The 24,733-nt window shown below is 41.6% G+C and overlaps 1 protein-coding gene across 3 annotated transcripts in view; it reads right to left on the reverse strand.

Annotated features, from left to right (window-relative positions):
- Nucleotides 1–1,604: 1,604 nt before the first annotated feature.
- Nucleotides 1,605–24,733, reverse strand: part of znf335 (zinc finger protein 335) — a 91,231-nt gene continuing 68,102 nt past the window's right edge. For all 3 annotated transcript variants that reach the window (XM_069884652.1, XM_069884653.1, XM_069884655.1), the window contains 11 exons: nucleotides 22,213–22,490; nucleotides 21,085–21,208; nucleotides 18,306–18,500; nucleotides 17,372–17,514; nucleotides 15,292–15,407; nucleotides 12,287–12,384; nucleotides 12,071–12,145; nucleotides 8,908–8,991; nucleotides 7,759–7,833; nucleotides 6,487–6,589; nucleotides 1,605–2,645 (listed from right to left, as the gene is read on the reverse strand). In XM_069884652.1, the coding sequence (XP_069740753.1) occupies nucleotides 2,506–2,645; nucleotides 6,487–6,589; nucleotides 7,759–7,833; nucleotides 8,908–8,991; nucleotides 12,071–12,145; nucleotides 12,287–12,384; nucleotides 15,292–15,407; nucleotides 17,372–17,514; nucleotides 18,306–18,500; nucleotides 21,085–21,208; nucleotides 22,213–22,490 (1,431 nt within the window). In that variant the 3' untranslated portion in view covers nucleotides 1,605–2,505. The remainder of the gene's footprint in view (nucleotides 2,646–6,486; nucleotides 6,590–7,758; nucleotides 7,834–8,907; nucleotides 8,992–12,070; nucleotides 12,146–12,286; nucleotides 12,385–15,291; nucleotides 15,408–17,371; nucleotides 17,515–18,305; nucleotides 18,501–21,084; nucleotides 21,209–22,212; nucleotides 22,491–24,733) is intronic.

Raw genomic sequence — 24,733 nt, forward strand, 5'->3', positions numbered from 1 at the left:
TGGAGACCAAAAAGACTTTTTGGTTTACTGGCTTTACCACAAGGGAGTAATGCTGCACTGTATCGGGATGGAAGAAGCTCTCCATCCTCCCACTATTGAATAGGCAGCTCATCATGTGTCCATTTATCTCAATGTCCATCATTGATCTGGCGAGTTGTTGAGGGCTATCTTGATCTAGCGTGATGGAGGCCAGTGTTGAGTTGCTTTCAGTAGATGCAGTGGAGAGTTCAGTTCCAAGATGGTGGCCCCACTGTGCTGCTGGGTTGAGAAGGCGGCCACTTTCAAGATGGCAGTCCCCTCGGCCTGCATGTGGCACTGCCAGGTTGAGAAGATGGCAGAGTCAAAGCTGGTGGGCCCCACATGGTGCTGCTGGGTTTAGAGGGTGAATTGGATTTACACACTTTTACGCAATGCCCTTTCCACGGGTAGGGAAAATTGCGTCTTTTGCCGGCCAGTGTTTTCTAGGGTGCTTGTGCAGGCTGCAGAAACGGCTATGGTCAGGTCGCTGGCAGGACATGGCAATGTTCTGCAAGCTTGCGACCCTCCCATGTCCCAAGTTGGCGGCACCTGCGGTAACCACGAGGCAGCTGTGTTGTAAGTTGGGTAGGCGTCCATATTTTGAGGGTCACTTCTAATGTGCTTGCTCGTTCGACTAACTTCTGGAAGTCGTGCGCACCCTGCTCTAACAGATTCTTGCAGATACAGCTGGATTTTATGCCCCCTGACATAAGCATCTCTGATCAAGTCCTCTGTGTTCACTGCACCTATCACGGCCTTGCAGCCATAGGCCCGTTCAGAAATCGCAGGGCCCGAAGGTATTCGGCACTCAATTCCCTGGGTCACTGTTTTCGAGTAGCCAGGAGGTGCCTAGCAGAGACCTTGTTTACCTTCCTCAGGCACTGGCTTTTCAGTAATTTCTATCGCCTCTGCGTATGACTCAACATCCCTAATCATCGAATATACCAGGGGCCCGATCCAGGAATACAGTACTTGCAGTCTGTCATCCTCTGATCGAATGATAGTAGAGAAGGCCTGCAGGAACACTTCAAAGCAAATCAGTCAAGAGTTCAGGCGATTCTGGGTCGAGGTCCAGCTTTTCTGGCTTCAGGATCTGCTCCATTATCTAAAAGTTTTGAAGTAATTGATGGTGCATCAATTTTATTGACAAAGATTACAAGTTATAAACTGATAGGCTTTTATTGACAGACTGGAGGCATGAACATGCTGGTCAACTGTCCTGGATTGAGGAGGGAGCTGTGGGAGGAGCCTCAGGGACAGTCAGCAAGGGGTGTGCCCTAACACAGCCAAACATATTTACAGTGGTTTACCACAGGCCTTCAATGTTGTGCTGACCTATATATTCCTACAAAAAAAAACTAAGTCCTTCCTACCTCGTAATACTTGATTTTTCTTTTTCTGTGTACCCAAGAGTTGAAGTACCCCTAATGCTTCAGCCTCCACTGGAACCCCAGCAACTCTAGGCACCACAACTCAAAATAAAACATACCCCTGATATCTCCCCTAAACTTGATTACAAAATTGTCTATATACAAAAGATGTTCTGGTATTAAAGACTCCCCACTGTTGGAAATACTCCCATCTGCAATGGTCATGTTGTCTTTATTATAGGTAACAACATTATTAGTCACCAGAAAAGGAGTCTATTCCTGTCCTCTTGAAGTCAATGAGGTCAGCAGTAGTTGAAGAGAGACTTTTATCGCGCTTACGGGCCAGTGTTCCTTGGAAATTTTTAGAAATCACCCAAACACATGTAACTGTTTTTGTCTAACGACAGGTTTGCTGCAAATAAAAGAGAGACTAAATAGCAAGAACACCTTTTCTTTTCATCTTGAAAACAATATCCACATCACAATATATTGAAAGTTTGTTTTAAGTTCCGAATTTCTTGCATGTTAAAATGAAAAACAGGAAGCAATGATGAATAATACAATGACCAAGCAACTGAATTCCTCAACTAGGTCTTTGCCTTTTCATTTACTGCAGGCATTCAATAATCTGTACATAATATTTCTATATCTTTTTTATACACATACATTAAATACAAGTCTTGTATAGATCTGTGTGATTTCTCAAAAGATGGAAAACTTATAATTCTTTGTTTTTCTTTTAAAAACACACAGGTTCAATGGTTCATCTTAAACATTGTGCTCAACATTTTAATAAACTTCAAAAAAAGAATATTTGCATTTCAGATCATTTGCCAAGATTCAGTACCAAGCTTACCCATTGGTCTAATTATTGACCAATCTGCAAAGGTCCTATTGACAAGGAACGTTTGAGGTGGATGGTTGGAAGTAAGATATACAAACCAGCTTTTCATTGGTTCACCACATGCAAGAGTACAATTAAGGAGCAAGTTATTGTTGTGAGGCTGCAACAGGGGAAGTCATTGTTCCCCCCACCTCGTGGCCTTCCCGTTCCCTATCTCTTGCTAATCAACATTCAAAAAAAAGTGCACAAGTCTTCATCTCTTCCTGCATTGCATTAGTCTTCGGAATATGTAATGACCTCTGCATGAGACATCTCGTACTGGATTGTCTGCTGCTGAAGCTGCTGCATTTGCTCCTCTGTTGCTTCAGTGGTGTAGATCCCTTGAACCTGGGCCATGGCAGCATCTGCTACAGCTGTGGAGACAAGCAGACAGCAGCTTATGGCTTTGTTTTACAAAATGCTGTGGGGGGGGGGGGGGGGTGGGTAAAATCACCTGACATCATTTTATTCTTTTGAATGCTGCTTTGTGAATTTGTATTTTTATTTTTAAAGTCTAATATTTGGGTCAAGATAATTAAAATGACAACTGCCAAATGAATAGTTTCAACAGGAGACCCAAGGAAATATGCACCAAGATTAGTTTGATTTCAGAGGTTTACTGTTAGTAATTCTAATGAGATTTTTTGTTTTTAAACAAGCTTTTAAGTATAATTACATATCCTGAGCTCAGCTGCTTGTGTGTTAATTGTTAATGCTAAATCTGAGCATAACAGAACTAAGCCTTAAAACAAACCATGAATAAATGTCGTTAATGAACATTGTTTTAAACTCTGTTTGAAAGGAACAGGAAGAAAAGCCGCTTTCAGGTGCATTCTCCGCCAAGAATGCGCCTGCAGAAGCAGATGCAGAGCTTTGGAATCGTTGTTCAAGTTGCAGCCCTGAACGCGCTGCGCTGTCCACCTGAAAGGGACAGCTGCACGGGAGGCACCTCGGAGCGCACTCCGGCTCCTGTCCACTGTAGCTATACTCCCGCTGCATTCAGGTGCCTAGGGGGGGGACTTCAGTGCTCTGGTGATTATCCCTCCTGGAGGAGGGTTTGAAAGTGCGCCTCGGAGGCACCTCCTGCTCTTTCAGATGGGTACCCCGAGAGCTGCATAGGGGTAGAATATGTGGCTTTACATCGGGGTATTCTGGCCATCTGAAAGAGCCTAAAGTCACATCAGAGAGAGCAGCAAGGGAGGTGGAATTGACTAAAAAGGCGAGAAAGAAAAGAATGTTTACTTTTACTGTTTCTATTACAAGCAGCAGCTTCTGAAAGACCAGGTCTCACAAGTAGCAATGCTTAACAACCAAAAAAAATCTGTTTGAAGTGATAATGGAGGGAGAAACACTGTACAAAAGATTTGGAGGATTCACTGCTCCTTTTTAAAATAGTGGAAGGAACCTTATTTCCACGAGAGAACAGATGGAGTTTTGAATTTGTGTCTCCAATGGTACCTTGGCCAGTGTAATTTTAATTCTGTACTACATGGAACTATCAGTGTAGACTTAAATCCTGCAATGTTTGTACTGAACCCAGCATAAAGAATTAGAATGAGCATATTAGAATTATAGACATTATCCCAGGTCTTGATTATGCAGTCTATTGCCAGAAAACTTTGCATAGATGGATAAAATTGGCCTTCCTTAAGAGTTTTAAGTATCAGGGTACAGAGAATAAAATGTCAGAGTTAAGAGCAAATACAATATATTATGCGAGAATGGAATAGATTCATTGACTTAGTTACAAAAGAAGCAGACAGTAACAAAAAAATAATGATAATTAAAGGATTTGTAAAGAAAATAAAAACCTGTGCCCATTGATGGTTAAATACAAATACACAAATGAGCAAAAGGAACAATTCTATCCAAAGTTAGGTTCATCTTGGAAAGCACATGTAGAGTGAACAAAAACAGAATAGTGAAAGAACTCTGGCTCAAACAGCATCTGTGGAGGAAAAAGGTACACAGACACTTTGGCCAAGGCCCTGTGTCAGAATAGAGGGGAAACCAAAAAGACTTCTCTTGCATAGTGGAAGACTAGAGTCTGGCAGATGATAGTTGGAACTGGGAGGGATGGACAAACAAAGTGAGAAGAAAACTAGGACTGACGAGTGTGCAAGGGTGAAGAGGATTGGGGTGTGTGGATTATCTGAAATTTGAATGCTCAATGTTCATTCCTCTGGGTTGCAAGATACTCCAAAAATGTCTCCCTAATCTGCTCCCCACCTAACACTCTCCATTCCTGAGCTCTTTCCCCTGCAACAGTAGATGGTAATAACACTTATCCTTGCTCTTCCACCCTCACCATCATCCAGGGACAGAAACAGACTTTCCAAATGAGGCAGATGCTCACCTGCATCTCTCTAACCTGGTCCATGGCAGTGATGCTCACAATGCAGCTTTCTCTACATTGGTAAGAGCAAGGGTAGACAATGGGGCGGTATTGCAGAGCACCTGAACTCCATTTATAACAGCAGTCTCCAGTTTCTGGTTGAATTCTCCCTCACAATTGGTCTGTCCTCGACTTTCTCTAGTGCTACAAAGAGGCCAAACATAAGTTGGAAGAATAACGTCTCACCTATCTCACAACCCAATAAAAAATTCAATGTTCACACCAATTTCAGGTGAGCCACACTTCTTCCTATGCACACAGTATTCCAGATGCTGTCTCACCAATCTCCTGTTCAGCTGTAAAATGATATCCCAACTCTTGTACTCAATGCCCGACCTGATGAAGGCAATCATACCACAAGCCCCCTTCACAACCCTCTCTCATTGTGCTGCAATTTCAGGAAACTATATTCTTGTACTCTTGATTTTCTATTCCATGCATTCCCCAGGCCCATGTCATTCCCTGTGTGTCATGTTCTAGTTTAACTTCTCAAAATAATCACTTTGCAGTTTTCTGGGTTAATTTCCATTTGCCAATCCTTTTCCAACTTTCCCTGTTGATCAAGATTCTGTTATAACCATAGACAGCCTTATTCACTGTCCACACCACCACCAATTTTGGCGTCATCCACAAATTTATTATCAGTTATCATCCAAGTTGTGACAATACATAACAAACAATGGATTCATCACCGATCCCCACAGAACACCATTGCTCACAAGCTTCCAATCAGAGAATCAACCCTCCACTACCTCCCTCTGCCTCCTGCCACCAAGCTAATTTTATCTCCACTTAGCTCACCCACCCTAGATCCCATGGGATCTTGTCAAAAGGCCTTGCTAAAGCTCATGCATGCATCTACAGCCCTGCACTCATCAATCCTAATCTGCTCCCTACCTACCCTTCCCCATCCCCTGCCTCTTTCCCCCGCAACTGGAGGTGGTGTAACACGTCCACATTAGCTAGGGACAGATCCCAGTTACACTGTTGCAATTTTGCTTTGATGATCAAGGACAAAGTTATTGAAGTTAGAAAGCACAGATCCATCAAGAAGCAAAAACAGAAAAAAGCTACAGGTGTTCAACAGGTTAGGCAGTACCTGCAGGCAGAAAAATCAGTTAACTGGTCAGTAACTTTTCACCCAAACTGAAACATTAGGAGAAAGGAGGGTGGACAGAATAAAGGGAATGCCTGAAAGGATGGAGATCAAAAGAATCCAGATGACACTTACTGCTGAATGTTAATTAATCAGTCACTTCAACAGAGACAGAAGTAGAATTTTTAAAATTTAGGAATGCAGCACGGTCACAGACCATTTTGGCCCATAAGTCTGTGCCACCCAGTTTATACCCCATTAACCAACACCCCAGTACGTTTTGAACAGTGGGAGGAAACCGAAGCCCCAGGGGAAAACCCACGCAGACACGGGGAGAACGTAGAAACTCCTTACAGACAGGGCAGGATTTGAACCCCAGTCCCGATCACTGGTGCTGTAACGGCGTTGTGCTAATCACTACGCCATCTGTGCAGCCTTAGAAGATGAATGTGGACAGATGAAAATCTGCAAAAAAATCCTGCATTTGTGATACATGTGACATAGCAGGTGTCAATTCTAAAAGAAAGAGAACGTTGAGATAAAGTTAATCAAGAGAACCTGTAGATGGAGGAAAATTAGAGAAACAAAATGCTGGAGGAACACAGTGGGTCAGAGAGCATCCATGGGAGGCAATAGGTAGCTGATGTTCAGAAGATCAGAATATTGGTGGAGAGAGAAACCTAGGCTGATGGCCATGATTTTCCCTGCACTTCAGGTAGCTTACCTGTCACTGCAGAGTGTGCAGCTGCCTCCAGCTCTGCTTGCGTCACTACCTGTCGGTCAGTGATTGGCACATACTGGATTTGTCCATCATGGCTTACTGCAATCTGAATGAAATAACACCATGTTAAGATACAGAGAGTGACAACAATTGCTGGAAGTCCTGCAAAGTGACAGAGCAAATGTGGAAAACAACTGCCTCAACATTAAGGGGAAAGATCAGAGATATGGAAGCTAAGGATGCTGGACACTGGTGATAATGATCTTGAAGGCAACATCTGCAGGCAGTGGAGATATGGCTGGACCTCTTATCTGGGTTGTAGAAAATATAGTAGAAGGTATGTTTATTGAGTTGGTAGGGATTCTATCACAAGGGGGGCAGATAGGAGTTTCTGTGGCCACTGAAGAGATTCCAGGTTGGTCTGTCACTACCTGGTGCAGGAGTCAAGCAAGTCTCAGTGTGACCATAGGACATTCTGAAAGAGAAGGGTGAACAGCCAGCAGATGTGGTCCATGTGGTACCTATGGCATCGCCAAGAAAAGGGATGAGGTCCTACAATACTTGCTTCAAGGACCCTGTGAGTATAGGGATAGAAGGATAGGCACGATTGAAGGGACAGTGCATGGGGTTTGGCTTCAGGATCATGAGATCTCTTTGGAGGAAGGTGGGGTCTGTACCAAAGGGACAGGTTGCACCCCAACTGGAATGGAACCAACATACTATTGGGGATGGTTTAAATGGAGTTGGAAGGGAAATGAGGCTCAGTTTAAATGTTCAGATAAAGGCACACTCACTTGAAGATAAATAATTATTAAGCCCAGAAGATAAATACAAGTGGCAAAGTGCACATCAGGATAATTCAAAGCTAAGCTGCATTTGTTTTAATACAAGAAACCCAACTGGCAAGGTAAGGGAACTCAAAGCTGTAATTAACATTATATTGATGCCATCACAGAGACAGTTGAAGGAGGAGCAGGACTGGCAACTCAACATCCTGGGTATAAAATACTGAAACAGGGTGGGGGTAAAAGAGGTGGTGGCATCGCATTGTATAATTACTGAGGGAGGATATTGTATATTAGAGAAACACGAGAGTGCACATATTACTCATCAAATCACCGACACGTGGCTCTGCAACACAGCCTTCACAGCAGGGCATTCACTTTGTCACACAAGACTATGAATAGCTTTTGCAAATACAAGATTTAAAATCATTATAAATATCTATTTTAACATTTCAATTTCTGAATGCAGGTTGCATCTCAAGAATAGTACCTGCTGTCCCTCTAAGACCTGGTGTATCTGCGGATCTGATTCGTATTGGATGTGGTGGATTTGACCATCTTGTACCTACAGAGAGTACAAGTTAATAAGACGTATCATTTTCCCCATATTTATTAACAACACCTAGCGTAATAAAAATCTGTAAGCCACGGGTCTGAAGAAATGACACCCAGCTTAAACAACAACAAAGCACCCCACTTAAATGGCATTTCATCCACCATCCTTGAGCCTCATGACTAATGTCTTTCTTTGGCTTGGCTTCGCGGATCTATTTAAACCACAGACACTTGCAAAGAACTCTCTGATGAAACATTTCCAAAACCCAAGATCTCTACCATTAAGGGCAGAATGCGTGTGAACTTCAGCGGACCAGCTTGACTTTGTAGTTCCTGAGTGTTGGCGTATCTTTGCCAGAATGATTGCAGCCATTTAAGGAAGTGGCTCAAGTTCAATATGAACAAAAACTGCCTTACCAGAACACAGATCATATGATTAAAAGCAAGGATGCTATTCAGAGCAGTTTAAGTGCCCAATGTGAAAGAATTAGAGACAAAGAGAAAACAGCAGGACACAGTGGTAATCCAACACTTAAGAACAGCTCTCCCAACAGTGACCAATTGGAGCCAGCTGTATTCCTCCAAATGCATACCAAGTACTAGTTACAAAACATCCAAGGAGGTCACATCAAATCTTTGTCACACTTTTGTCCAAAGGTCTATTAGGCACAAAAGCCTGTGGAAACGGAATAATAGCTCAACTATTAGGTAGAAGGAGAATAACTGGAATTGGTACAATTTGCCCTCCTACAGCATCTTGAGACAAGAGGATTTTTTTGTCATCTTTTCAGGCCTCTGCCATTTTTGAACTTGCTGATACGAACATTTGTTTTCCATATTATCAGGGGTAATAGGGAATGCTAACGCAACCAGAAGGAAATGTTAAAACGGCCACAAAATGAGAATAGTAAATGAGATTACAATTATTCAAAGCTATTCATAATTTTAATGAAGTCCTTCACAGAGATTAATTACTGAAACATGGCAAGTACATGCAATTCCATTGCAGACATTGTGGTGCTCTTCTTGCATGCAAGCTTCTGACAAGCTTTCGTGTCAAAAATCAGAATGGAGTGACACCAACCTGAATATGGTGACCATCAGGCACAACCACATACTCCTGCGGAACAAGATGTTGGACACCTTCCTGTGAAATTATATATTGCACCTTCAGAAAGAAAAAAAGTATCAAGTGGTTAAGGAATAGAGCACATATTAGTGAAAACTATATCTATTTCTCTCCTTGAAATACAAAATATTGTCCTGAACTTTAGCGAGTCCAAATTTCAACCCTGAACTCTACTTAAATAGTTTATAATTGTATCAAAATTTGCAGCACAAGTAGCTCAAGGTAGTAATCACCCTGTCTTCCAGAGTAGCTCTTAGTTGTAAATTAATACTTTGAGGAGCATCAAATGAAGGCTGGCTATAAACGCAGAGGAAAACAAACTTACCTTTCATGGAGCAGCCCTAAAAGGCAGCTCCTCGTAGTGCCCTCTGGAGCTGGGGCGACTGGTGCCGTAGTGCCACTCGACACAAATACAATTCCCAGAGCAGTTCCAGCTACGTGGGGTATTGTGCATAGGCTAGACGGCCATTGCTCTGCTGTGTTTTGAGCCGATGACGTGGTCCCAAAGGCCGAAGCAGCCCAGTGAGGCGCTGGAACAGCTGATGGGGCTGTCACAGCCTCCGCACCAGCCACCCCGCCCCCCCACCTGACCTGATGGCTCCTGCCGGCTGACCTTGCCCTGAGTGGGTCATGAAGGGAGAGGGATAGAGTGGGTGGGAGAGAGGGGGAAGATGGGTCACGGGCTGACAGCGTAATCAGTCCTCCCCTAACCAGCCGCATTACATTCACGTGAGGAATAAAAGCGCAGCGCTCTGCCGATGATCCTTCCCTAAGAGGGATTGCAGTCGGCGCTTTGGAGCCGGCCACGGCGCATTCATAGGGTAAGTCTCCTGACGCAAGGGCAGAGAATCTCTGCCTTTACAGTGGGCTTTTTCACTGCATGAAAGGGCCTTAAATAATGCAGCAAATCTCTTCCCTTATTCAAGATTGAATAAGAATCAATTTTACATTTATCACCAAAGATAAACAAGTAACAATAGCAAATTTCCAAATTTTTCATATCTAATACAAATTTACATTTCACAGATAACCTTATTATTTTAATCACAGCAGTATATCTGACAGTCTTCCTTCAATTTTCCTTTCTTGTACAGATAACCTCCAGTTTAACTCATCAACCTCCAAGAACACAGGTCAGCAATTTAAATTAAAAAATCTGTTATTGGACTCATTTCATGTGTATGATGCCAAGGATCACACTCTCAGTGAATATGTTAAACCAAAGATGATTATATGCATACAGTATTTGTGATGCTGTGATCTCTATAATTTGCTTTATAATTTATCCCCGAGTTTTCTTCTCACATGAGAGGGAATATCAGTAGTTTATTCAAGAAGCTATTTTAGCATTGATTTTAATAAATTCTTTTGACATCTGGAATTCAGGAGACTTTAAAAAAAAAACATTAAAGGAAAACTTGTCCAAAGACGCAGGAAGCATGATTAGGCTTCAGCAGGCTGACAGCGTGGAACCTGAGCTGTGCTCAGACAGTGCACGAGTTTCCATTAATTACAGGCCCAGCAGGTTACACAAGTTGAAGTGAATGTTCCAAAGATCTTTTTCTGTATTTGCATTTGCAGAGCTACCATGCATTTAAATACTTTCAAACTATCAGCTTTTAGCTTAACATTAACTCAACGAACCTTGGTAGTGATGAAATGACATGCCCAAATCTCCACTCCAGAGCACTGACAAAATTCACCAAGGTATGATCCATACATCTATATAGGCAGCTATGGATATGTAACTTGAGTTGGAAAACAATTAGGCCTCTTCAGGTCCCCAAATCCAAGCAGATTTCAGCAGAAGATTTTAATTAGTAACCACTTGAACCCACAAAATTTTAAACCATCAAATCAGATGATTGAAATAGTACTTAATAACATCTCACAACCAGGTGAAAAAAAAAATCACTGGTCATTAACAGCATTTGGTGATACCCACCCATCAATCAACACACAACTTTTCAGAGCCCTGTTCTTCCAAAATCCAACCTGACACACAACATGAATATTCACAGAGAAAGGTCTTCAGAAATGAATTAACAAAAGGCCACTGCACTCCTCAAGCTTGCTCACCATTCAATCTGTCACTGTCGATCTGACTGCAACCACAATTTTGCACTCTTGTCGGAATCATTCATCCCACTGTTCATCAACAAGTCCATCCCCGTTTTAAAAATATCTGAAGGCTCCACTCATTTCATCCTTTGAGGAAGAAGGTCCAAAGACTCCCAATCTTCAATTTTTTAACCTAATTTCCATTAATTCTGAAGAATAAACCTTACTTCTGGATTTGCTAACAGAACCATCCTCTCCACAACCATCTTGTCAAGTTTCTCCATGTTCCCTTTCACTCTTCAAAATCCTAGACCAGCCTCTCCATCTTTCCCCAGAAGGCACCTCAGACATTCAAAATACTCATCCATTAAACCACTTCTGATCTGCTCTTATGGATTTACATTATTCGTTAACAAGGACACCAAAATTGTATACCTTACTCCAGATGTAGTCTCCTCAAGCATCCTGAATAACTGAATTTCAAGCTCCCTACTTTTGCATTCAGTTCCTCTAGCCATAGCTGCCTTCTTGTCCAATTCAATTTCTGCACTATGTCAATCTCCTTTACCTAGCAAGGCTTTCCTTCCAACATAGACAGCTTTTAATTTTCTCCATACTACCGTACATTCACCAGATCTTTGCCTATTCACTTAATCCATTATCTGTATTCCTTTGTATCCCCTTTATGTCCTTTCCTATTGTGCCATCAGCAAAGTTAGCTACCATTCCTTTAGTTCCTTCATCTAAGACCCAATGACATTCAATAGGAATATCAAGTGCAACAAATTTCCAATGTGCTGACCCACAGAACATCAGGATGATTACTTGCAAAGCAATTCTACTGACATACCAACATACTAAATTTGGATTTTATATGCTAAATCAAGAATGTTATTACTGGTTAACATTTTTACAATGTTTAAAAATCAAAATAAATATGATATTAAGTACAATTTAATCCAAATGTAACCTGACCAAAAATTGACAGTTTATTAGGAAGAGGTGGGGAAACTATTCAAACACTGATACAAAAAGAACAGATAGTTTACTGAATTACCTGGTTATCTCCAGCTACCAAATGTTGAACTGTCTGCCCGTCAGATGTAATGTGTTGGATATACGTTGTCTCATCCTAAATTTGCGATTGGTGGGATGACAAAGGAGGAAAGAGAAAACAATAATAAATGCTGCAGAAACTTTATGAAGCAGTTTGTTGGTGAGACTATAGTTGACACCAACTGTCCAAAGATAATAAACTTAGCACATGGGTTACCTGGTCAGAAATAGACTGTTCTTGCGCAACAATGATGTGGTCCTGAGCCAGTGCCTGGAATCGATCAGATGAAATGACAGCATCGTCTGTCTGCAGAGCTGCACGGTAGATACCAACAATTTCCACCATTTAGTGGAGGATTCACAGAGCCAGCTCAGCCCTTTTAAACAACATCCAAGCTTTTAAAAATCATAACTGAAAATACAGTACAATATTTGGAAATCAACAGAGAAGGATAGGTCACAGCAAGAAGATGAATTACACAGATAAACGTTATCTTCAAATGTGTGTGCAAGATAGCTGACCATAGCCAGGTCTCTTTCGGGTCTGTAAGATTTGATTATACTCCAAAGATTGAGAACAAATGCTGTGATGTCATCAAAAATCCAATAAAGGCTAACAGCATAAAGTAACAGAGGGTAGATTTTTTCCACTGCATGAACCACACAGTAGAATCAACGTATGGAGGGACAGGGAGGCCAAGGTTGGCAAACAGTTATAGATGTTCATTGTGCGAGCTCACCCCAGGTACTGGCCATACTTTTCAAAACTCAGAAAAATGATTGTTTCAGGTCAGCACGCAACAGTTGATACCAACTTGAATCATAGTCAGATACTGACAGATTGCCAGAGATTTCATAGTATTTTGCTCTTTTTTTCCCCCTCCCTCTGCCTATGCAGACTGTGGTTTATCCTCTAGAGAAAATATCAACAGTGAAGCTTCACCTACTCCATGGAAAACAAGAACCTAAAAAGGGGGAAAGAGCACAGAGTGTAACCACCAGATAAGGCAAATTTGGGAACATGCACCATTTATACTGCAGACACACAAAACTAAAAATGCTGGAATCTGGAGCAAAAATCTATCTGCAGGAAGAACAAAGTGGACTAAGCAGCATCTGTGGCAGGGGGTGTGGGTAGAAATTGTCAACATTAGGCCCTTTCAAACTGCCATGTAAAATAGGGTTAACAGGGCAATTTGCCTAGTTGGTGCAGCAGTTAGAAAGGATCTGGCCTGGTCAACCCCGTTGCATCTGGAGTAAGGTATACATTGAAGATATTCAGAAAAATAAGAATAGGTAGGATTGGTAAATGAGGGTGGGATGGATGCAGCCAGTTAAGGGAGGGTAGCAGCTGGAATTGGGTCAGAGAAGGAGAAAATTGGTGGAGGGTGATGCGAGTACAAAAGCCATCAGTACTCCAGTCCCTGTTTTACTAATGGACCAATGTTCCAGTGGAAAACAAGAATATCTACTCATTGTGAAGAATAGCCAGGAAGGTCTGAAGCCCTGACATACAGCTGCATGGGAAGGTGGCCAGATAGGCAAGTGGGAAGGTCAGGGTGAAGGAAAATGGGAACTATTGACAAGATGCTTTCAAAGACATGTTCCAAGACCTATGTTCCATGAGCTATGTTCAAAAACCTCACACATATGGCCAAGGTTGGAAAAACAATGGCAGAATCCATCTATCAAAAATTTCACTGCAATCCATTCATTCCCTTATCACCACTCTAAAACTCTCACCTTACCTGTGATGCAATGGGTTAATTAAATATAAGCTTATAAAAGGGATTAGAATTGGTTTAGCTGTTAGGTTGCATACATTTTACACACAGAATAGCCTTGCAAAGTTACAACAGCAGGTGCAAACAGAAGGTTCTGGGCTTTAGCAACATGTGCACAACACACCCCAGAAACTGAAACATTTGCAGAGAGTTGGGGCCATGTGTTTTTTGTAAAGCCTAGAAATTGCAACATTTGCAAACTGAAACAAAAAAAATAACAGTGTCTGGAACATCAGGAGGGGAGGGGCAGAGAGCGAGAGAGAGGGAGTTAGCAGGAGGCAGCCTGAGAAAAGGCTGGACAGAAGAGGAGCCTGCTGACTGGGCAGTGTTCTGATTTGGTAGCCTGCGTGTACTCTCTGTGGAAATCAGGCTAGTCTTCCCGTGTGGCGAAGAGGAAAAGAACTCTGTGAGAAGTACCTGGGAAAAAAGACAAGTTTCTTCTGGAAGACACTCCTGTTTGGTGTGTCCAGCAAGCAACAGCCATCTCTCTAACCCTCCACAACTTTCCTGTCTGATGATTCTAAGTAAACCACTGAAGTTTGCTTGAGTGTAATGATTGTTCAATTCTGTGCACAGGATTGAAGATTACTGGAAACTGTAGCCTTGGAAACACGGACAGTGGAAGATTGGTCAGTAAAAAGGACTTTCTTGAAAATACATTACACACACTTGAGCTTAGATTAGGCTGGGTGGAGGGATTGTGTAAATAACTTAGCGTTGATAAGTTAAGTGTTGATCTTGTTGTTCTCTACTCAGAGAAACTAATTTTGTTTCAGGAACCATTGCTTTGGTGTATTTCTATTGCTGCTGGTATATGGGGTTCACTGAACTTTGTAATAACCCAAACACACACAATGCACCATTCAATCATATCCCATCACACATTTCCTTCTGCAATCCAGGGAAAAGTTTCAGAAAAGCTCAAACTGTAGCAACAGGCACAAGAATAGGCTCAGGTTAAATTTGTCTGGTGGGATGGATTTTCCGGTGGAGCGGTGGTTTTGATGAGCTTCAGCTTGGCCACCATGTATTCAATGATCAGGAGAGAGCCACAGGTAACTGAGGACAGTACAATCGTAGCTAACAGACTTCAGAATCCAGTTCTCCTTCATTCTGTTATCTCTTCCTTGCCTTCCAAGACACTCATGGTTTAAAGATGTCCCCTGCCTTTCACACTCAGTAGGACCACATTTTCCTCTTCTACATCAGTAGAGCCATTCAGATAAATGTGTGTTGATGCACCAGCCAAGCGCATCCGACACCAATCCTTCAGAGGGGGTTAGTTTACAGGCAGGACCAAAGTCACCATTTGTGAGCAATGTGCTCAGTGGATCAATTAACCCTCTTTATGGGATTTACTGTCATCAAAGATTTTGTGGATCTGAGGTAATTTCTGAAGGACAAAACTATACAAACTGGAAGCTGCTTCATTACTCACCAATGCCTTCATCGTCACTATTCAGAATGACGTGCTGCTGTCGAGGCTTCTTCTGATGGGAGTCCGAGCTGTGTAGTCGCTCGATGTGAAACTTCAGATGGCCATTTCGATTAAACCTTTATTTAAAAAAAAAGGACATTACAAGTTAAGAAATTGAAGACAAATTTAGGTGGAAATTATGCTGTGGTGTTTAGTAATACTACCATGATGCACCATGGACATTAGCAACCAATAAGAGTGAGCAAGTGGATACATACAGTCCCTTACCTACCAAGTTCCTGACATTAATGTCCTGTCAATGCATAAGAATTCATAGGGAAAAGCAGGAAAAGAAAGATTTGGTCATCCCCACCACTACATGTGTTAGATTCATCAGGATAAATAGTGTAGAAATCTTAGCCAACAGAGAAACAATACCAGAAAAGATCAGAAAAAGATAAAGACCTTGAGGTGAGAGGAAAAGCCAATGAATACAAATGTGAAAGCTAGTTAAAAAAAGGATCAATGTTGCAAAAAATAAATCATTCACTAAGGATACCTTAATAGGTCATATGAAGTCTGTATTGATCAAGAAAGAGGGATGGGAGAGAATGGGAAATAAGGCTATTTTTCCCCCCCAAGTAATTTGAAGTGGAAAGCAGTGTCTCACAGGGCTACACTCACAGAAACCCATCTTGCTCATGATCACCTGGAGTTCTTGAAATAACATTACCCTAAAATAGGTACTGTAAGTAATTCCAAAAAAGTTGCACGGGTACGTCAGGGTGGAGTAAAATGGGGATTATTGAAAAGGCGGCACATTGAACAAAATGGAATTCGATGCCTACAAGTGTGAAATGGCAGATTTTGATATTAAAAGATTTCAGTTTAAATGAGGGAAAGATGGCTGATAGAAGAACAGAGAGAGTGAAAAGCCGAAGTTCCTTGGTGTGCATTTAAAGGACAGTTCATCTTGAAGGACAGCACCTCCTCATTAGTGAGGAAGGCACAACAGTGCTTACACTACCTCAGGAGGTTCAGGGGAGGCAAGGCCACTGGAACCTTGACAACATTTTGCAAGAGCTCAACTGAGAGTGTCCTGTCTGACTGCATCATATGGTAACTACAAATCATCAGTTGGGAGGTCAATACAGAGATCATCAACATGACCAAGACCACTCCCTTTCCTCTTTTGATGACATTTATCAGGAGTGTGGCTTAAATAGGACTCAAGTCCCTTCCCATTGAGCACACAGCATCTTTGACCCACTACCATCACAAAGGAGGTAGAGGAACATCAAAATCAGGACTGCCAGGCTGGGAAATAGCTTCTTCCCACAGGCTGTGAGATTGATGAATAATATTCTGTAATAGAGAAAGTCATCCCAAAATATTTATATATAGTAAAACCTTTTATCCAAAATTCAAGCAACTGGCAGCCTCAAGTAACCAACAAAAAAATTTGCAGAAAATAAAAAGGTAAAAAATATGGACATTTAAAATTGGCGCACCCCACAGTTTGTCAATCCATGCAACACACAGTCTCAAGCTACCAGAAAGTTTACTTACCTGGCATCTAACCATCTGCACAGGTGCCAGATACTGGGGCTTTACTGTATATTTATTTTAAATGGTATCTTTTCACATATATATAAAATATATGAGATAAGCATGTGCTGTGCATTGTATGTGTGTGTTTGCACAGTGGTCCAGAGAAACTTGTCAGGTTTGTACATATACAGTTACATGACAATAAACGAACAGAAGAGGGAATAAACTATGTTCAGAAGGCATGCAGTGCATCAATGTATGGATAAACTCTTAAGACAGACAGACAAATAGGAGTTTTTTTTGTTAATAATGTGTAATTACATTTATAAAAATAAGTTGAGCAAAATGTCATTTATAATGAAAACCAGCTGCATGCCCAGATTCGTGATGAAGGGCCCAGGCCCAAAGAATAGCCTGTCTTCTACTTTCAATGGAGTTTCTCCTGCATGCCCAACCTCCCATGGAATCCAGACAGAGGCTTACATCTTCTGCAGAGATTTTAAGTAATACATTTGTTGGTTTGAAAGATAGAGACCTTAAAAAATGTTACCTCTGCCCACAAATATCACAGGCAAAAGGCTTCTCATTTGTATGTGTGAGTAGATGCCGCCGAAGATCCTTTTTGTTCTTGGATGCGAAGCTACACTGGTTGCATTTGTGAGGTCTCAAGTTGGAATGCTGCAACATGTGATCCTGCAGGAAAAACATTTTAATTTACTGGGGCATATTATAAAAATATCACAAGCAAGGTATCTGCACAGTGTCACTGGCAAATCCTGGTTTTGTAAATAAGTGAAGGAGACAAAAAGAGGCAGAAATCGCAGAAGATGCATTTCCCCAAATTTTGGCACATCACATCACTGTGCTTTGAGGCATTATTGGGGAGTGCTCGGAAAGTATTTTGCCAACAAACATAGACATGTTAAAATCAGGATTCATTATAACAACAGTATATAGTTAGAAGGAACCAAGGGGCAGGAATAATTCACCAACAGCTTCAGAAACCATATATTGGACTCAAAAAGCTAGCTGCGCTTTTTTTTTGAACAGACATGCAATTTGTTAAGGGGGCTCAAAAAAATCGTAAGATGTTTACATGAGCGAAATGATTGAGAACCAGAAGGCAGAAAGTTAAATCAATCATCTTTATACAAGTTGTTTTAACATGGAATTCACAATGTGAAGGTGGCGATGAAACATGTGCAACTGGTTTTTTCATAAAAGGGTTAGCAAAAGTGCTCGAAGGCAAAACAAAATCCCGCAGGACGATAGGGAAAGCGTTAGGGAATCAGATCAACTGAATTGTTCTTCAAAAGCTAAATGGCATTCATGTTACTTTAATTCAGTTTCCGTTTAATTCTGAATAAACAAAAATTTGAGAAATGTATAAATGAGGCCAAAGTGGATAATAACAAAAGGTTAACAGCCATCTGACGAAAGTGCTAAAATATTAAAAGTAATCTGGAGAGGACTGGAATACTTACCCGAACCTCCGGCCACGTGTTGGCTGCAAAGTTACAATCAAGACATTTGAACCCATGTTCACCCGCATGTGCTCTCTTGTGACTCTCCATCTCTGCTCGACCATGAAATGAGGCAGTGCAAATTTTGCAGGAGAACTTCTTCATTTGAGACTGCAGGCTAGAATCAACAGGGGGAGAGGTGACGTCACCTGCAAACTGGGAAATGAAAAGTAGAATTTTTAAAATGGTCCCTTCACAGACCTTTGAGCAATGAATGGATCTATGGTTGCGAGTCACTCGAGTAGCATAACGAAATACAGCAGCTCTCGGTCTAATCAAAAAACCTTGAAGATAGTCAAAGAATACTTTTCTGAATAGCTCTTGCATTTCCCTCCAACTTTTCTCCCTTCCCTTCTGACCATCCTCAGCCTGAAAAGCTCCCCAACCCCCCTCCACCACCTGCCAGTCTCCCAAAACATGGGGCTGAATGTGACTGCATGCCCTTAACCATTCCATCCGGGTGTTCAGACCCCAAAATGTAGTCATGTACTGATACATGGCACTGCTAGTTTTTAATGTTCTTACATTACAAAGGTGGCATAGTTAGCACAAATGCTATGACAGCACTAGTGATCCAGGTTCAAATCAAGCCCTGTCTGTAAAGAATTTATAGTTTCTCCCTGTGTCTGCATGGGGTTTGTCCCGCATTCCACAGATACACGGCGTCAGTAGGTTAATTGGTCACATGGGTGTATTTGGGCAGTGGGGGCTCGTTGGCCGGAAGGGCCTGTTGCTGTGCTGCAGCTCTAAATAAAAAAATAATAATAATTTGGAGAAAAATCTTTCAAATCAACACTTTGCAATGCAACATTGTCACTTGGTGCCATAAATTATTTGGAATAGATGCAGTGGACAGCTGATCTTCCATAGATTTTTTTTAATATAACTTGAGGATATGCAGGCACATAAAGAGGGATGGATTATAAACAGCAACTTAGTACACAATACAACGGGGAACATTATTATTTTAAAAGCCAATTTCAAAAGGGCAGCAGTCCTCAAGAAAAGTTGATGATTGTGACTTGGCCATTTTCAGTTCCTTTTCCCCTTTGGGATGGGACAGGAACTTTCTAAATAGACTCTCCCAAGGGCATTTCTGGTAGTGACCCACAAGAGGAATCTTGCAGTCCACATGATCAACATTATTGGCAATGGGGAACATAGTAAATTTCAGCCGATAACCAAGATCCACACTACGTTAATCTCTGGGCATTCTCAAGAAAAGAACCAGAGGGAAAATTCCTGAACTGACTGCTAAATTTCTGAATCACTGATCCTTAAGTTTGAATACCAACATGGCAGAATCACACAAATAAACACAGTCTGGGAATTAAAATAAATAAAGTGCTCTCAGTAACAGCAACAATGAAATTCCATACGATTCACAAATGTCAGAGAAGGAAATTTCCCAGTCTTGTCTTTTCTGGTCTGCATGCAACTCGAGATTCCTTTATTGTCATGTAATAGTACAGAACATGAATATTAAACAAAATTGCTTTCTACCTGCCGCAAGGCACACAGAGTCGTCATGAGCGTCACCCGAAACCCCTTATAGTAAGAGGAAGAGAAGCAAAAGAGATACCCTTCAGAATCACTGAGGGTCCATGGAGCCTCCTCCAACACTTCCGCAGCCTCTGCAGCAGTACAGAATCCTGTTTGATCCATTGGACACCTGAGCTCCACATCAAAACCTCTAACACGATTAGCAAGCCTTTAGCACCCAAGGCCCTTGGGAGCCCTTCTTGCCCTCAGCACCCTCTCAAATCCTGACTCTATAATAGCTGATTCCCATGAGCCAATTTCCAGCAGCCCACAGCCCATGTGGGTCCCTGACCATATCATCAGTAGCCACTGAGACCCATACTGGTCAGCTGCCATGGCCACTGTCCTGTAGTTATCTCCTCTGCTTCTCCTTCTCAATGGGGGTGTTCTCCCAGTTCCCAGTGCCTTCTGCTAGTCAGCTGCTCCCCAGAGTCGACAATCTTTGTGGATATAGGTGCCACATTTTGGACGGAGACTCGTGGTTGAAGGATTTTAGTTTAATAATACCTTTAAACAGACATTTTAGCACCTGTACAGAGTCACTGCCATTAGGACCAAATGGTTGAACCCTTTGGAGCAGCACTGTGTCTCCACTCTCCCGGGTCCACGCTAACAGCAGCACTGCTGTCACGGCTGCTCCTGCAGCGCCATCATATTTTTTTCCCCCCAGACATCTGAACATAGTTGACAAACTATTCAAGAACAATTAGGGATGGACAATGAGCGTGAACACAGCCAATAACGTCCATATGTTATGTACAATACTAAAAGCTCATGCTATCTTCCTCATTTACAACTCAAATTGACACCTTGTTGATCCTGGAATATCTCAGAGAGAAGCCTCAGAAATTATTATAGATGGCTTTAGGTAGATTTGGAAAAAAAACATAATTGAGGCATGGACTTTGCCAAGAAACCAGTAGTCAGCATTCATCCTGGAACAGCTGCAGTACGTGGCATTCTATTGAGATTTTAATGACTGAGCAGCCTACACAAATGCTTTAAAGAATGTTGGCAGTCAGTTCAAGAAAGGACAGTGCATTTCCTCACAGACACCAATGAACAAATTAGATTGTTATGACAATTTCATAGCATCAGCTTTTTAAAAAAATTAGGACTGCAATTTTAGTCCAGCAACATGTATCCAATGCAGTATCAAATCCTGGAGAACAGAGAAGAGGAGCACTTTACCACATACCTCAATCTGCTGAAACTGGTTCCCCTGGAGGTTCGTGGTCATGATGAAACGACCCTGATGTTGCTTCAATTCATCGCCACTGACCAACACAGTGTGAGAGACATCTCCGCTGCCATTGGAGCCACTGAGGATGAAACACAAAGTAAACTGAAGCAACAGAAGAAGATTCCATTGATAGCACTGCCATTAAACTCATAGAAATAGTCAAGATTTTGTTGTTTACAAAAGTTATAAAAGTGAATTTGATGAATCATGAAAAATAAGAACTGGTTGATTTTACAAAGTTTGCCATTGTAATCCTAATAAACAGTCAATTTGTATCGTAAAAAGCCGCATTTAATAAACTTGGCAATTAAGCTATCCATTGTCACCTAAAAAGACAGCAAGGCAAGTGCAACATATTATTTACAATGAACTGATTAAATGAAAAGAATGAATTAGATGAATCAAAACCAGACGTGCTGTACGTATTGAGTGTATGATACTAAACCAAAAAACCATGAGACTGCGTGATTAGCACAACGCTGTTACAGCGCCAGTGATCGAGACTGGGGTTAGAATCCCACTCTGTCTGCAAGGAGTTGGTATTTTCTCCTGTGTCTGCCTGGGTTTTCCCTTGGGGGGGGTGGGGGGGGGGTTCTAGTTTCCTCCCACCATTCGAAATGTACTGGGGCTGTAGGTTAATTGGATGCAAGAAGGCAGCACGGGCCCGTGGGCCAAAATGACTTGTTACAATGCTATATGTCTAAATTTTTTTTTAAAAAGTAGGGAGCTGCCAAAGGAATGCTTGTTACAATTGCCCTTGGAATTTACTTGATTTGCTTCTTAATGCCAGTCAGAGGTAGATCAGGATTGGATAATTGTACAAACCAATCTATCCAGTCTCGTGAAGTGAGTAGAAGAATGTGTATAGTATCCAAATTGGATTTGCTGGATAAACCTTTGTGAAATTATCCAAAAAATATACATTTTTGCCATGTATTAGTGAGAAGGCAAAGCAATATTTTCATCATACACTTTATATACAATGAGATCCATTTGGAAGTGATACAAAAAAAACCAAATCGATGTATTTATGTATTTATTTGTTTAAAAAAAACAGGAAACTGAGTCTTGATATTGTGTTACCTGTAAACTGTGGTGGTGTGTTGCATCTCCTCACTTCCTGGTGCGACAATATTATATTCTGTGCCATTGGTGTAAGGGCTGATGGTGACCTGAGGGATTCCAGTGCTATCTATGGTTGTAGTTTCATACATCTCCTGCACCACAGTTTCACCATGTTCACTCACATGAAGTGCAACGATTTTGTGTTGAGGTGACATGGTCATCTGTTCCTCCTCGTGGTCTTGAGATTCTTGGGAGGACTGGTCTTGAACTGTACCATCAGACTTTAGAACTGCTACCTAGGAACAAGAAACAAGCCAAATAGTTCTGTGAATGTACCTTATTGACAATGTTTTAGTTCAGAGCAACAATAATTGAACACGGGGGGGTGAGGAAAGAAAGCATCCATTAATAATTATAATTCCAGATTCATAATGAGGGAACACTGGGGCTCAGCAGAGTGTCACCTTGGTGGAAATATTTTGAGAAAAAGAGCATAGGTTTGAATCACCATTAAAAAAAATCCCAGAATTTTACACAATATGTTCAATTTTGAAATGGATAATCTTAAAAAAACATTTTTCTTTTACCATTTAATCACCAGAAGAAGTAGGCACTTTAGTGATGCAATCCCCAGGAATAATGAGTCCACATGAAAAGAATTGTTGTAGGGGAAAGAATTGTGAGGGCTATATCTAGTAAAGAGGGAAATGGATTGGGCTAATGTGATAACAGGGAACCAAAGACAGGCCCAGGAGTAGAGCCATGAAATACATTAATGACAGCACGCAATTTCAGGCTCACAATGTATTATGTTATAATGCACACCCTTTGCTGTTGATAGGAAATTGAATTTATTGTTGAGTAAATTACAATAACATGCACCATTGTTGTAAACAGAAACTTAGACCTATTGTTAACCAATTTAAACTTGTAGATAAATAAACATCCTATTCTGTAATCAATCTTTATCTTGCCAGTAATTACATCTTTGTAACTCTCATTTTGTAATCAAAAGAGTAAAACTAAGTTAATTAAGTTTCTGGAATTGTGTCCATTGAGAGTAGAAAACCTCTACCAAAATCATGTGCAGGAGACCTGCTTTGACTGGTTTCCTGATGTGCATCAGTTTTAACAAATCGCCTGTGGTTTCGAACATCAACTTTGTATGGTATTTCTAATTTGCTCCTGCATGAATAAAAGCACATTGAAATTAATTTAAAATTAAGCAGATGATGAAAGGACATGGTCCATGCAATGATGGATGATGCCTTGAAACTGGAGTGAAATTTCTCAAAGGCCAGCATTCAAACAAAAGTGTTTGAAACATACACCAATTCTGAAAAGACTCAGCAGGCCAGACAACATCTTTGGAGAGAGAAAAACAGATCCCTCTTTCCCTGTCAATAACCTATCATCTGAGTATTTGTTTGCCCAGTATACATACAGTATAGCTGTTGTCATACCCACACTCCTGTTCGGCTCCGAATCATGGGTCCTCTACCGGCACCACCTACGGCTCCTAGAACGCTTCCACCAGCGTTGTCTCCGCTCCATCCAACATCCATTGGAGCGCTTTCATCCCTAACGTCGAAGTACTCGAGATGGCAGAGGTCGACAGCATCGAGTCCACGCTGCTGAAGATCCAGCTGCGCTGGATGGGTCACGTCTCCAGAATGGAGGACCATCGCCTTCCCAAGATCGTGTTCTATGGCGAGCTCTCCACTGGCCACTGTGACAGAGGTGCACCAAAGAAAAGGTACAAGGACTGCCTAAAGAAATCTCTTGGTGCCTGCCCCATTGACCACTGCCAGTGGGCTGATAACGCCTCAAACCGTGCATCTTGGCGCCTCACAGTTCGGCGGGCAGCAACCTCCTTTGAAGAAGACCGCAGAGCCCACCTCACTGACAAAAGGCAAAGGAGGAAAAACCCAACACCCAACCCCAACCCACCAATTTTCCCCTGCAGCCGCTTCAACTGTGTCTGCCTGTCCCGCATCGGACTTGTCAGCCACAAACGTGCCTGCAGCTGACGTGGACTTTTTACCCCCTCCATAAATCTTCGTCCACAAAGCCAAGCCAAAGAAAGATACATCTACTGAGCCAAAACAGATACTCCGTATCTGGTCACAAACGCCAGAAATATTTGAAAATGTTTGGAAATTAACGTAGTATCAGAAACAAACACCAAAATTATCTGAACTGACACTTGAATTAATCTTGCCTAATCATTCCTTCCATTAAAGTCAATAGAGGACCAATCCTCATGCCAGCTCCAATACTGACTGGACACGACTGTAATGGTGGAGGAACTGCTGCAACCTCTCTATCTGAGCTGGACTCAAAGGGAAAAGCCCCAAAAACATCTAACAGCAAGTTCAGGACATATGCACCACAATCAGGTGTTGACATTTAAGATGGGAAAAATGTCTGGAGATGCATTGGCATTATTTCCCTCTGACCAGAGTCATTAGTCTCATCTATTATCAAAAGATGACAGCACAACATCCAATTAATTCAATTTGAGAAGAAGGATCAGCTC

This window comes from Narcine bancroftii, chromosome 6, assembly GCF_036971445.1.
Source record: "Narcine bancroftii isolate sNarBan1 chromosome 6, sNarBan1.hap1, whole genome shotgun sequence".
Taxonomy (NCBI): Eukaryota; Metazoa; Chordata; class Chondrichthyes; order Torpediniformes; family Narcinidae; genus Narcine; species Narcine bancroftii.